Here is a 14,060-nt window from a genome sequence, read left to right as displayed (position 1 = left end):
GAGAAAAGTAATAAAAAGAGACATGAGGAAAATTTTGGGGGCGAAAGAAGTGTTCATTATCTTGATTGTGTGATGCTTTCACAGGTATGTACATATGTCAAAATTTATCAAATTGTATACTTTAAATATGTGCAATTTATTATGTCAATTATATCTCAATAAAGCTGTATTTTTTTTCAATAAAACTGTTTTAAAAATTGTAGTTTGGGCTTCCATGGTGGCGCAGTGGTTGAGAGTCTGCCTGCCGATGCAGAGGACACGGGTTTGTGCCCCGGTCCAGGAAGATCCCGCGTGCCATGAGCGGCTGGGCCCGTGAGCGGCTGGGCCCGTGAGCCATGGCTGCTGAGCCTGCGCATCCGGAGCCTGTGCTCCACAACGGGAGAGGCCACAGCAGTGAGAGGCCCGCGTACCACAAAAAAAAGAAAAAAAAAATTGTAGTTTAAGGCCTCTGCCCAGAAACTTTAATAAGCTACAACGCATATTCTCAGGTATAAGCCCTAGCTATCCTAATTCTACAGTTCTAGGCTAGGACCCAGAAATATGCATTTGACCCAAGCTCTTTAAGTAATTCCACTGTAGGCTGTCCCTAAACCACCCTTTGTGAAACACTGGTCTAGGGAGTAAGGATTTCTAGAACAATATTGTTATTAGAATGTTTCTGGGGAAAATAAGTAACTTTTTCTACCAGGGTTGTTACATGTTTCTGTACTATGCCCCCAGAGCACGCATATTCCATTACCATAACACATATTTAGCATACTATTAATAGTTCAAAAACAAAATTAAATCATAGTTTTTTTCCAATCTTACCTTTATATAAATTAAAATTAACTACATGATCTTGTTACCATTTCCTGGCAGAGGCCTACAGTGTAAATCGAGAAATTAGGCCACTTGATTGTAACTGAAAACCAATGTGGTGGTTTTTCCAATCACATTTCTTATCTTTTTCTTCATCTTTCGACGCACACCCACCCTCACATCCTCCTGACTAGTTCATGATCAGAGAAGACACAGAAAGAGCGTGAAATGATTTCATTCCTGCTAAGTCTCTGAAGACAGTTATCTTTTCACACTTACATAATTTTTCTTAGTAAACAACAAAAATCGTTGCCAGTATAAATGATAGGAGATAGGTTTTCCACATGAGACTAGCATCTCTTAACCCTAGCAACATTACCCGAAGGAAATATTAGAACTCAATTGATGAAGCTTGTTGTGGATTTTCCTATCTAATATCACTTGAGAAGACAAATGTGAAAGGGTAAAGCCTACTCAAAGATGATTTTTAATGATTAAAGGGAATACAGTGAGTGACATCTGTGAAAATGGTGCAGGGAAAAAAAAGCCCTCCAAAAATTCTCTCCTCAATGAAAGCATGGAAAAAACTGATAAAAATAGTCAGACACAATATTTTCAGAATACTGCAAATTAAACAAAGGCAATCAGGAGAGCATTAATTCAAGAAGAATGGATGAATCTCAGTATGACCAGTGAGCTCTGTGGTGTCTTAGTTGCCCTAGTGCCATCTCACCCCTTCTTGGTGGTGGCCTTGGAAGCCAACAGCCTGCAATCATGGTGAAAATTAGCAAGCTGGCACCTGTAGGAAGGGACAGAACAGGGTTGGAGCTCCTTCAAAGTCTCATTCCCAGTAGATTGTCATTATTTGAGTTGTCTGGGGATTCCCTGGAATATCCTACTTGCAAGGCTGTCTTTATTAACCCAACTAAGAGCTTGCTCAGTGTGAAAAGCCTTTTCCCCAGGGGCATTTGTAGAAAATGTCCAGGGTGATTGTTTAACTTCTTGGCTGCTTGAGGCACTGGATATCAGCTGGGGCAAAAATAGGCTAATCAAAAAGTTTAAAAGGAAAAACTTAAGAATAAGATATCCATAGTGGTTAGAATAAGATATCCATAGTGGTTTTGAAAAACTCCAAATAGTCCTGAGAATCTAGAAGTCCATTGTGCACATGACCAGGGTTGTGTGTGTGCATGCTCAGGAAAAATCTTAGCAGGGCTTATGCTCTCACCTTGGCTGATCTTGAGGCTCTGCACAAACAGGAATTGAAGGCTAACGTGGAATTGTCACCTGTCTGGCTGAATGTTGAAGGTGTGCTTCAAAATCCATGTAGAGGGACTTCCCTGGTGGTGCAGTGATTAAGAATCTGTCTGCCAATGCAGGGGACACGGGTTCGAGCCCTGGTCTGGGAAGATCCCACATGCTGCAGAGCAACTAAGCCCGTGTGCCACAACTACTGAACCTGAGCTCTAGAGCCCACGAGCCACAACTACTGAGCCCGTGTGCCACAACTACTGAAGCCCACACACCGAGAGCCCGTGCTCCGCAACAAGAGAAGCCACCACAATGAGAAGCCTGCACACTGCAACGAAGAGTAGCCCCCACTTGCCGCAACTAGAGAAAGCCCGCGTGCAACAATGGAGACCCAATGCAGCCAAAAAATAAAATATAAATAAATAAATAAACTTATAAAAAACAAAAATCCACAGAGCCCCTTGGCAAAGACTGGAATGCTTGTTGGTTTCAGGTGTTTAAGGAAATCTCTGCCCAGTCATGAACCAAGCAGAGACTTCAGTGGCTACACATGACCACGAATACAGATTTTATAGAATTGTTTCAGAAAAGTCAGTAAGTAAGCAAACAAAAACAACAACAACAAATAGCAACAATAGCAAACACTGGAGATGGAGGAGAATCTGATTTCCAGGGTTGCCACATTATGTTATTTTAAATGTCCAGTTTTCAAAGAAAAATTATGACATGTGCAGAGAAACAAGAAAGTATAGCCCATACACAGAAAAAAAAAGCAGTCAATAGAAACTGTCCCCGAGGAAGCCAAGATATTGCACTTCTTAGACCAAGGCTTTAAACCAGCTTTAAAAAAAGTTTAGAATGAAAGGAAACCATACATAAAGAACTAAAGAAAAGTATGAAAACAAAATCTCATCAAATAGAGAATATAAATACAGAGAAATTATATTTAAAAAGGGCCAAATAGATGTTTGGGGTTGAAAAGTATAATAACTGAAATGAAAAATTCACTAGAGTGGCTCAATAGCAGATTTGAGCAGGCAGAAGAAAGAATCAGAGAACTCAGATATGGGTCAATTGAAACTATCCAATTTGAGGAAGAGAAAGAAAAAGAATGAAAAAAAATGAACAGAGACTTAAAGACCTACAGGACACCAACAAGCATATCAACATGCCAAGTATATCAAGCATAATGGAAATGCCAGAGGAAAGAAAAAAGGGACTGAAAGAATACTTAAAGAAAGAATGGGCAAAGACTTCCAGACTTTGATGAAAAATGCTAATCTATACATCCAAGATGATCTACAAACTCCAAGAAATAAAAACTCAGAGACCCAACCCTATATTGTCAAAATTGTCAAAAGACAAAGAAAGGAGAGACAGCCCAGATGGCAGAGTAGGAAGACTGTAAGCTCACCTCCTTTCATGGCCACACCAAAATTAAAACTATTTACAGAGCAACTATTGATGAGAACCACCTGAAGATTAGCAGAAAAGATTTTCCACCACGAAAGATATAAAGAAGGAATCACAATGAGATGGGTAGGAGGGGCAGAGAAGCAGTATAGTCAAAAGCAGTATAGGCAACCCACAAACGGGAGTATAATCACAATTGCATAAGTTTTCCTTAAGGAGCAAGAGGTACAAGTCCCACGTTGAGCACCCCAGCTCAGTGGTCCTGCACCGGGAAGATGAGCGCCCAGAGTGTCTGGCTTTGAAGGCCAGTGTGGATTACTTTCAGGAGAGTTAGAGGGCTCTAGGAAACAGAGGCTCTACTTTTAAAGAGCATGCACAAAATCTCACATGCTCCAAGACCAGGGCAGAAGAAATAGTTTGAAAGGAGCCTGGGTCAGACCCACTTGATAATCTTGGAGAGCTTCCCAGAGAGGTAGGAGGCAACTGGGACTCTCCCTGGGAATATAGATGCTGGCAGCAGCCATCTTTAGGAGCTCATTCTACCATGATGACACTGGTGCTGGCAAGTGCCACTTTGGAATCCTCCCTCTAGATGATTAGTACTGGGACACAGCCCCACCCAGCAGCAGGCCTGATGCCCTAGGACCCCATGAGCCTCCAGCCATTCAGAGATCTAGCCCCATCCACCAGAAGGCCCGGGACCCAGACCCACTCACCAGTGGGCCGGCACTAGTCCTGGGAACCCCTGAGCTGCGTAGCCAGTTATGCCAGGACCAAGCATTGCTTACCAGCAGGTAGGCAGCCTCCTCCAAGAGGCAGAGCCTTGCAGCCAACTGGGGTGGGGGCCAGCCCTGCTTACAAGCGTGCTTACAGTAGTCAGCCTCATCACAACAGAAGGGTCCACACAGCCCACATAGGAGGCAGCCCTAGAGCACATTGGTGACCAAAGAGAAGTGGGCTGTTGGGCCCCAAAGAACATCTCCTACATAAGGCCACTTCTCTGACATTGGGAAACGTAACTGACTTACCTAGAATATATAAAAATAAAAACAGAGAATTAGGCAAAATGAGGTGACAGAGGAATATGTTCCAAATGAAGGAACAAGATAAAACCCCAGAAGAAATATTAAGGAATACTTATTACTTATCTACCCAATAAAGAGCTCAAGGTAATGATGATCATAAAATACTCAATGAGCCCAAAAGAAAAATAGATGAACACAGAGAGAAATTTTTATAGAGTTAGAAAATATAAAGAACCAAACAGAGCTGAAGAATACAATAATTAAAACAAAATATACACTAGAAGGAATCAACAGTAGATTAGATGATACAGAGGAGCAGATCAGCAAACTGGAAGACAGAATACTGGAAATCACCCAAGCTGACCAGAAAAAAGAAAAGGAATTGTAAAAAATGAGGATACTCTAAGAGAACTCTGGGACAGCATCAAGCATGTTAACATTTGCACTATAGGGGTTCCAGAAAGAGAAGAGAGGGAGAAAGAGGCAGATAACTTATTTGAAGATATAATAGCTGAAAACTTCCCTAGCCTGGGGAAGGAAACAGACATCAGGTCCAGGAAGCACAGAGAGTCCCAAACAAGATAAACCCAAAGAGATCCACACTAAGTCACGTTGTAATTAAATTGGTAAAAAATAACAATAAAGAGAGAATCTTAAAAGCAGCAAGGGGAAAGCAACTAGTTACATAAAGTTGCAGGATATGAAAGTAATATACACAAATCTGTTGCATTTCTATACACTAACAATGACCTATCAGAAAGAGAAACCAAGAAAAAAATCTAATTTACAATTGCAACAAAAAGTATAAAATATCTAGGAATAAATCTAACCAAGGAGAGAAGACTATAAGACATTGATGAAAGAAATTGAGGACAACACAAACAAATGGAAAATTATATCATGCTCATGGATTGGAAGAATCAATATTGTTAAAATGACCATGCTCCCCAAGACAATCTACAGATTCAATGCAATTCCTATCAAAATACCAATGGCATTTTTCACAGAAGTAGAAGAAATAATTCCAAATTTGTAGGGAAACAAAAGATCCTGAATAGCCAAAACAATCTTGAGAAAGAAGAACAAAGCTGGGAGTATCATGAGCTATGATTTCAAACTATACTATAAAGATACGGTAATCAAAACAATATGGTAGTGGCACAAAAACAGACACATAGATCAATGGAATAGAATAGAGAGCCCAGAAATAAACCTACACTTATGTGGGCAATTAATCTATGACAAAGGAGGCGAGAAAGAATATACAATGCAGAAAAAACAGCGTCTCCAATAAATGGTGTTGGGAAAACTGGACAGCTACATACGAAGGCATCAAATTGGACTACTTTCTCATACCATATACAAAAATAAACTCAAAATGAATTAAAGACTTAAATGTATGACCCGAAGCCATAAAACTCCTGAAAGAAAACATAGGCAGTATACTTCTTTTTTTTACCCTGTGCCGTGTGGCATGTGGGATCTCAGTTTCCCGACCAGGGATTGAACCCGTGCTCACTGCAGTGGAAGTGCAGAGTGGACTGGACCACCAGGGAAGTCCCAGGCAGTATACTTTTTGACATAAATTATAGCAATACTTTGTGTATAGAAATACTGAATTCCAGGTGTTGAGCACCTGGAACAAACATAGTTTTATAGGTCAATTACCCTTTAATTAAAAAAAAAAAAAGACAAGAGAATCTGGAAAGCAGCAAGAGAAAAGCAATTTGTCACATGCAAAGAATCTTTAATAAGATAAATAGCTTAATTCTTATCATAAACTATGGAGGCCACAAAACAGTGGGATGACAAAAGTGCTAAAAGGAAAAGACTGTCAGCAGAGAATTCTATATCTATGGCCAACTGATTTTCATCAAGCCTGTCTTGGTTCAGGCTGCTATAACAAAATACCATAGACTGGGTGGCTTAAAAATGACTGAAGTTTATATCTCACAGTTCTGGAGGTTGGAAGTTTGAGAGGAGGGTGCCAGCATGGTTGACTTCTTGCGAGGACCCTCCTCTGGGCTGCAGATTGTTGACTTTTGATTGAGAAAATTGGATCTTGGCCATTGGGTATGTGGGAGTATGTGTAAAAGGGACATGCACACAACCACAAAAACCCACACACAATCTAAAGCATCCACAGGTGCTTCCAGGTACTATGAAAATGTGCCCACAGTTATTTTCTAGGCAAAGCATTTTCTTTAACAGTATCCCCAATCTCCATACCCACTACAAAGCTGGAATCAGTATAACTCTCCAGACTAAAGTCAGCAAGGGTAACCTTACCTTTAATATTGTTTTGTTGTTCCAGCAATAATTTACTTATTTCTGAAAACCAACAATCTCTGATTTCTTTTGAAGCTGCCTGCAATTACAAATAAGAAAATACCATGAGTATCAGATCACCTGGTGCATTAATGGGACAGGACTTTTATTCTCTGGGTGACCTTTAGAATGTGACAGAAAACACTGGTTGAGTGATGGGAACACAATAGGGCAAGGGGAAAGGACACCTATGGGGAAGGCATGAATTTTACCTGTAGGATGTATTTCTCAAGTCCATTTTGGTTGGCAATTTCAAACTTTCTGTTGCTCCCCCTTCCAAGTTGGCGAATTGAAAGTGTCATTAACTATTGTAAAGAAATAAGAAAATTTTCTATACCATCTTTTCTGATTTAAAAAAATTATCCCTGTCAGCCACTCTAATCTTTGCTACCCTTGATTGCTCTCTTCTTCCATCTTCCTTCCAAGCGTTTTGCTGTCCTCTGTTAACAGCCCCAAGGAGCATAAAACATAACCTGGTACAGTGTCATTTGTCTTGTCTGTTTCAGAGGACAAGACAGACTATATGTTTCCATATGCAGAGCTGTAGCCTTCAGCTTTAAGCAAAAAGATTCTCTCTCCTTTAATACCTGAGTATTTCACAAATCTCTACATAGTAGTAACTGAATTTGTATCCATTAAGAAACAAAAATAACAAAAAGTACTATGAATAAACTACCAATTTTAATCACAAGAGCACGTGTGTGTGTGTGTGTGTGATCGCTAGCTATGAAATATTTCTAATATGGGTGAGAGGCAATGTTTGGTGTGGACATGGGTTCCTACACCCCCAGGGTCAGGATGTTGCCTACACTTGCATGCAAAGATGCGTGGTTGAGAAGATGAAATCCAGCCCATGCTCTAATCTCCAAGGCGTTCAATCCTCTGCCTGGAGGAAAGAGGGTACTTTTCAATTAGTTTGTCCAGACAGGCTGCCATTGGGTCCTTTTTCTCCACCCAGCACAAAGGCACCTCTGTGCCAGCGCTGGCCCTATCTAGTGGCTGATTACAAGCTCTGACTCTGGAATCAGGCTTGTGTGTGGATTCTCGCTCTGTTGTGTGGCGTTTGGCAAGTTAACCTCACCTCAGTTTCCTTATCTGTAAAATACGGATAACAGAATTTCTCTCCATAGGGTTGTGCTGACTCCCAAGTGCAACAGGACCCCTTTACCTTCATAGACTTCTTAAAGCTGTAGTGAGGAGACAGGCCCTGGTCACTGGGCTCCATTCGTATCTTACAGAACACTATCCCCTGTTCAAATAGATAGATTTGCCTCTGGCTGGGCTTAAATCGAATTAAATCCTTCATCTTATAACGCTCCTTGTGAACTGTCCAGACGTTGAAAGAGCCATGCATCAACAGCTTGCCCAGTTTTCTGATATCATCCTTTGGGAAACACAGACACACACAAAAAGAAGCTGTTAAATTACTTGACAGGAAAGAACTCTTAGGGGTCTGTTTTCAAATTACAAACCATGCTTATTTGAAGCTTACAGTCTTATAAGTGCCAGTCAGGCTAATCTGTCACTAATCAAAACTACAATTTTGTGAGCTTCACTGAGCATGGCATCATTCAGTTATATAAGGAAATAGTGCAGCTGTATAAGGTAATAAACACAACGCATGTTAGCAATACTTTGAACTGAAGATATTGGTCCTCCAATATTTTTGTCTTGCAATTAATTTTAGCTAGCAGAATTCCATTTCTCCTTCTTTGTTTTTGATACAAGACACTACTTAAAAAGGCCAAGAAATTAATATTTTAATTATGTTCGGGATAGCCAGAATCTTTGCTGCATTATGGATCTGTGGTAACCCATGTATTCCATCTGTATCCTAACCTCTCCTTCAGGTATATGAGAACCTGAAAACATGAGATTTGTTCTGAAAGGAGAAAGCTTAGTATGACCTAATCTTCATAACACTGTAATGGAAATGGTAATGACATTCAACTCTGCATTTTTCAGAGTGAGTGAACAGTGCAAAGACAATTCCAAATGACAAATCTTTTATTTCATCTTTTTGGCTCTAAGGCACACACTATGTCTCCTTCCACAATCATATGTCTGGTTCAAAGTCCAAATGAAGTGACCTGGCCTTCTCTGAGCTCTCTCTAAAAGTAGTGGAGTGTGATGAACTAGAAATGTGGTATTTTGTCTGGTATTTTTCAAAAATTATATCACTTAAAGTAGATAATCAAGACTTTATTTCTCTGAATCAAACACCAAAAGGAAAAATTATTTGAACAGGACCAGGACAGAGACATTTCCCTGAGTTATATCTAGCTGAGATAAAGCCCTACAATTTCTGATAATTATTACTAGACATATGTGCATTTTATAACTTATTTATATTGAACAAACTGTGAATACCTTTAAAAAAATGAATGACTTTATATCTGAAAGTCAAACAAAAACTTCAAGGGCAATAAACTCTAGTCATTTCTATGGTGCCTGTGTCATATTTTCAGAGCTATTTTTCTCTTTTTGCTTTGTAAAATTTACATGTGTTAAATGTAGTGAATAAAATCCTCAGTGAGGAATAAGAGCTCCAGTCACAAGGCCTTCTCTCCTAAAAGCACGATGCTTCCGCTGCTGCGTGCACAGGCTTAGCTTGACTGCACCCCAAGACAGATGGGCGATGGGTCCATGAGGACCAGTGAGGAGTTTTTCACTCTATCCACATCCTTCCTGCACCCACTCAAATGGAAACACCCCAGCCCTCAGTGATTGCTTTCTCCTTTACACCCATTCAATTTGTACAATTCAGACCTATAGAGTACAGGAAATATGTTTAGTCAAGGCAGCTGGCAAAAGTTGATGTTTAACATTTGCCACAGGAATGATTGTAATCAGTTTCTATTTAAAAATGTATTTATATTTCACCCCATTTCAAAAATTAGATACATCTTATAAAAATATATACATTATAGGCAGACAGAAAATAACCAAGGAAATTAGGCTGAAGAAAAAAAATAGAGATTACAACAGTAAGATGAAGAGGATGTACATAAAACCCATACAATATAAAGCATGTAAACTTGCTGCAGACTAGACTTTGACCTTCTGGCAGGCAGTACAGAGGGAAATCTGGTGAGTTATATGATTCATTATGTCCGAAGACATACCCAAACCAGTTGTTAAGGGAAAGCATGGCAATTTGTTAATAAGATGTGAGAGAAATTTCTCCCATGGGTCTTCATAAAGGGTCACTGTGTCAAATACTGAGCCCACCTTCAACCGCATCCCAGAATGGATTTTAGGTAAAGCTGTTTCTAATAACACATCTGGGGAATGTGGAGGCATCATTTCATAGTACAGCTTTTAAAAGCAATTCTGAAAGAGGCCAGAAGGATGGGGGAGCGGGAGAACAAGCCCAGGTGTACACTCTGATGACCTGCAGAGGGCTGGGCGATGTGAGTTAAGGCGTCTGCCAAGGCCGTGGGCTGTAGAGGCGGAAGAGGCCACCCTAGGCAGCGACGTTTTTGTCCTTTACAGCCTCTGCACTTCTCATCCCTCCACAGCCACAGCTGTTTGAACCTTAGTAAGCAATTGGCCAAAGGATGTGAATCCAGAGACGGGCCAGCCCCTGACTACAGAGGCCCGGTGTAAAAAAGATGTGCCAGATGGCCAATCTGCTCCCTGTCTGAACTGAGGAGAACTAAGGAGGAAGCAGTAAGCAGCAAGAGTTGTAGCTGTGAGATGCTTTATGAGGGCTGGAGGTGGAATAAATGATAAGGAAGCAGAGCAATAAAGAAGGTAAGTCATCAGAAACTATGAGGAAGAGGAAAAGACACCAATGGAGGGAAAGAACCAGTCAGCAGCCGGTGAGGGGAGAGGACATACCTGGCACATATAGGCAGAGCACACAGGTGAGAACCCCAGCTCCCTCTCAGGCCAAAGTCCTAGAGTTGCTGTGGATCCTGGAATTGTTTAGTTCTCACACCCATGAGCCCTGTCCTGTCATTGTTCTGACTCTTCCTGAGGCTACATGGTTGCCTTTTCCAGTAAGCCTGTCATCATTGAAGGTCACTAGAGGGAATCACTGGGTCTTCTGAGATGAGTTGGAAGAGATGGGCTACCTATCATCCAGGACATCTTGCATAAACTTTCTCAGGACCACGCTCGTGATGGGATCAGACATCTCAATGCTTGAGACCCATCCTGTGGTGGCCGAGGGCACACGCCCTGTATAGCAGTGATGAAGGACAGGTGTACCTACGTTACTGTCATCCAGGACACATGCCTGTGTGGAGGCTACTCTGCCTCCAAAGGGAAGACGGTAGGGGGATTGCTCTGAACAGGACCAAGGATGACCCTTGGCCGCCTTTTCAACCATATATATCCTTTCTTTCCAGTCAGACAGGAGTTGGTCCCAAGGCCAGAGACTACATGTACAACCTCTTGCAGATACTTGTGCCCTAAAGTATGGAATCATTTATTGGCATTTAGTGAGTGCCTGAGGGGACACAAAGCTAAATGCTCAGCACTGTGAGGAAGCTAATTCAGTGATGACCTTGAACTGGCTTGAATAGTATTTCCCAAAAAACTCATGTCCACCCAGGATCTCAGAATGTGACCTTATTTGGAAATAGGCTCTTTGCAGAGGTAATTAATTAAAATGAGGTCATACTGGATAAGGGTGGGCCCTAATCCAATGACTGGTGTCCTTATAAGAAAACAAAGACACACACATAGAGAAGACAGTTAGGACGATAGGCAGAAATGGTAGTGATGCAGCTATAAGCCAAGGAAGCCAGGAAACAAGCAAGGAAGGATTCTTCTCTAGAGCCTTAGAGGAACGGGCCTGCCGACAACCTTGATTTTGGACTTCTTGCCTCCAGAACTGTGAGAGAATACATTTTTGTGTTTTGTAGCCACCTAATTTGTGATGCTTTGTTATCACAGCTCTAGGAAATGAATGTAGCCTCAACCAGTTTTTCCACTAGTGATGTACTAGTGTGGCCATCACTTTGGTGTGTTGATGAATCTGATGGGTGTGAGCTCATAGATACAACATAGAGGCTGCCCCAAACAAATCAGCAAATGAAATGTCAGATGGTCTCCCTGATATGGGGAACGATGGCAAAATAATCTAGTAAATGCTACCATTTTCATGTGTGGACATTTTGTAGGTAAGAGCTCTGAGGTAAGAATTTCAAATGTGACTACATCGACCAAATGAAGAATCTGGCTGAGACAGTGACCGTAGGAAAACTAGCCTCCAGAAGGAGACTGCTTTTGGGTGCCCAGGTTTTCCCTCCTGGCCATGACAGCTAAAGGGACAGAGCTATATACTTCTTGTACAAAGAGGCAGGAAACATCTGGGTAAGTGAATTAGCACAAAGCCTGGTCCAGAAATGAAAAGTAGAAGCTGTGGGACCGAGGGGCCTGTGATTACAACTGGCAGAAGCAAAGGGGTTCCTTCCTTTCCAGCCTAAGTACACAAATAAGTCAGCACTGGGGCCCTTTGTTCAGCATCTACCAGGTGCCAGGCATGGTGCTAGGTGCCCTATGATTCAATCCTCATTTATGCCTCACAATCACCCTCTAACATGGGTGCTGTGAAGGTGGGATGACGTACAAGGCAATTCCACTGAGTCATCAAGATTATTTACTCAGCCTTATCTCTGCAGCCAACACGATGGTAAGGAAATTGGGAACTAAAATAGAAAATAAAATACCTGGCCCTAGCCCACAATAAATTTGCCATAAAAATAATTCCTTTATCAAATAACATAAATTTGTTTCAGAAAATAAAATATTTCATTCAACCTTTACTATTCAACCTTGGAACATGTTCCTGGCAAGTGAGGATTTAAAAGAACTCTAAATGCATCTATATTTTATGCACTAAATTGAATAGGGGGGAACTTTTTTTTTTTTTTTGCTGTACGCGGGCCTCTCACTGTTGTGGCCTCTCCCGTTGTGGAGCACAGGCTCCGGAAGCGCAGGCTCAGCGGCCATGGCTCACGGGCCCAGCCGCTCCGCGGCATGTGGGGTCCTCCCGGACCAGGGCACAAACCCGAGTCCCCTGCATCGGCAGGCAGACTCTCAACCACTGAGCCACCAGGGAAGCCCCGGGGGGGAACTTTTTTTTTTTGTAAAGAGAGGGAAATAAATTACATCTCAGTGTTCCACAAAACAAATTTTCTTAAAAAATTTTTTCTTAAATCTTTTGTGATTAAATTAAACCAAGAACTAACTGAGTATACACAACAGGGAGAAAATGTAAATATCAGAAGGGCATTTTTTCTAGTTGTTTTAATTATGAATTCATCCCACCAAGTTCAATTTCTTTTCTTCACAAAACCAGGTTAATATTGGATGTCAATAGAGAAACTAAGAAGTTAAGTTCTGGATTCATCTCTACCTACAGCATGTGATGGGAAACACCTTGTGATAAAGTTCTACAAAGCTGATGCAAAGAATCTCAGAATCATTAGATCTGAGTTAACAGTAGTTGAGTTGTTAGTAAACTCTAAACAGAATCAGATGAAGAATGTGTTGAGAGGTTGGCACCCTGGATAGGAAGTAAAGAGATCCAGGAAGTAGTCCTGGCTGATGACCACGTGATTGGGGTGAGTCAACTCTTCTTTCCATGGACCTGTTCCTGAATCAGAAAGTTGAAAAGTCCAATGCCTGCTCTTCCATAATTCAGTAGGATTGTACAAAACTGTCAGGATACATTACCTAATGTACTAGATGTAAAGCAAGTTAAGGTCTTAGTGAAAAAGAAACCATGGACTGTATTTCAAAGGTGCAATTCTGAGGACACATGGGGGAGAAAAGTTCTTTGCCTTGGTGTTAAAAAATCTCTAAAATTCTATAAACTCATTCATCTTATTTGCATGCAAACCAGCTTGGAATGAAATCAGAGTAGCTTGCTATTTACTCACATTTTAATATTCTTTTCTCATAACTTCCCCTTCCTATGTTACTTACACTCAGAATAATAGCTGGGAGTTTCCTGCCCTGAGTACAGGTTCCAGGACACTCTTTTGATTCAGAGAAAGGGACATCTGATAGGGGTAGCTGACATGTGTTCAAAGATGAAAAGAAGAACAGAAAGATATTCCAAATGATTAAACAAATTGCTCTCTTGACTTTTCTTAGCCAAAGAAGGAAACAGTTATCATCAAGAAAACTATCCCCTCTGCCACACACCCCATGGTTCATGAATACCCTCTTGAATCTTGCATCAGTAGTAAGCAGAGAGCATTCTGGAGTCCCAGGGGACAGTAA

General features: G+C 41.1%; 1 protein-coding gene across 1 annotated transcript in view; it reads right to left on the bottom strand.

Annotated features, from left to right (window-relative positions):
• Nucleotides 1-6,379: 6,379 nt before the first annotated feature.
• MCF2L2 (MCF.2 cell line derived transforming sequence-like 2) overlaps nucleotides 6,380-14,060 on the bottom strand; it is a gene marked incomplete at both ends in the record, with an annotated part of 183,947 nt that continues 176,266 nt past the window's right edge. Inside the window, 7 exon segments of the mRNA XM_082840148.1 lie at nucleotides 6,380-6,433; nucleotides 6,437-6,607; nucleotides 6,609-6,722; nucleotides 6,726-6,743; nucleotides 6,745-6,858; nucleotides 7,031-7,123; nucleotides 7,987-8,202. Coding sequence (XP_082696274.1) covers nucleotides 6,380-6,433; nucleotides 6,437-6,607; nucleotides 6,609-6,722; nucleotides 6,726-6,743; nucleotides 6,745-6,858; nucleotides 7,031-7,123; nucleotides 7,987-8,202 — 780 coding nt within the window.

Source organism: Leucopleurus acutus, assembly GCF_964270905.1.
Source record: "Leucopleurus acutus genome assembly, chromosome: 5".
Taxonomy (NCBI): Eukaryota; Metazoa; Chordata; class Mammalia; order Artiodactyla; family Delphinidae; genus Leucopleurus; species Leucopleurus acutus.
This window is presented reverse-complemented; position numbering and strand designations above follow the sequence as displayed.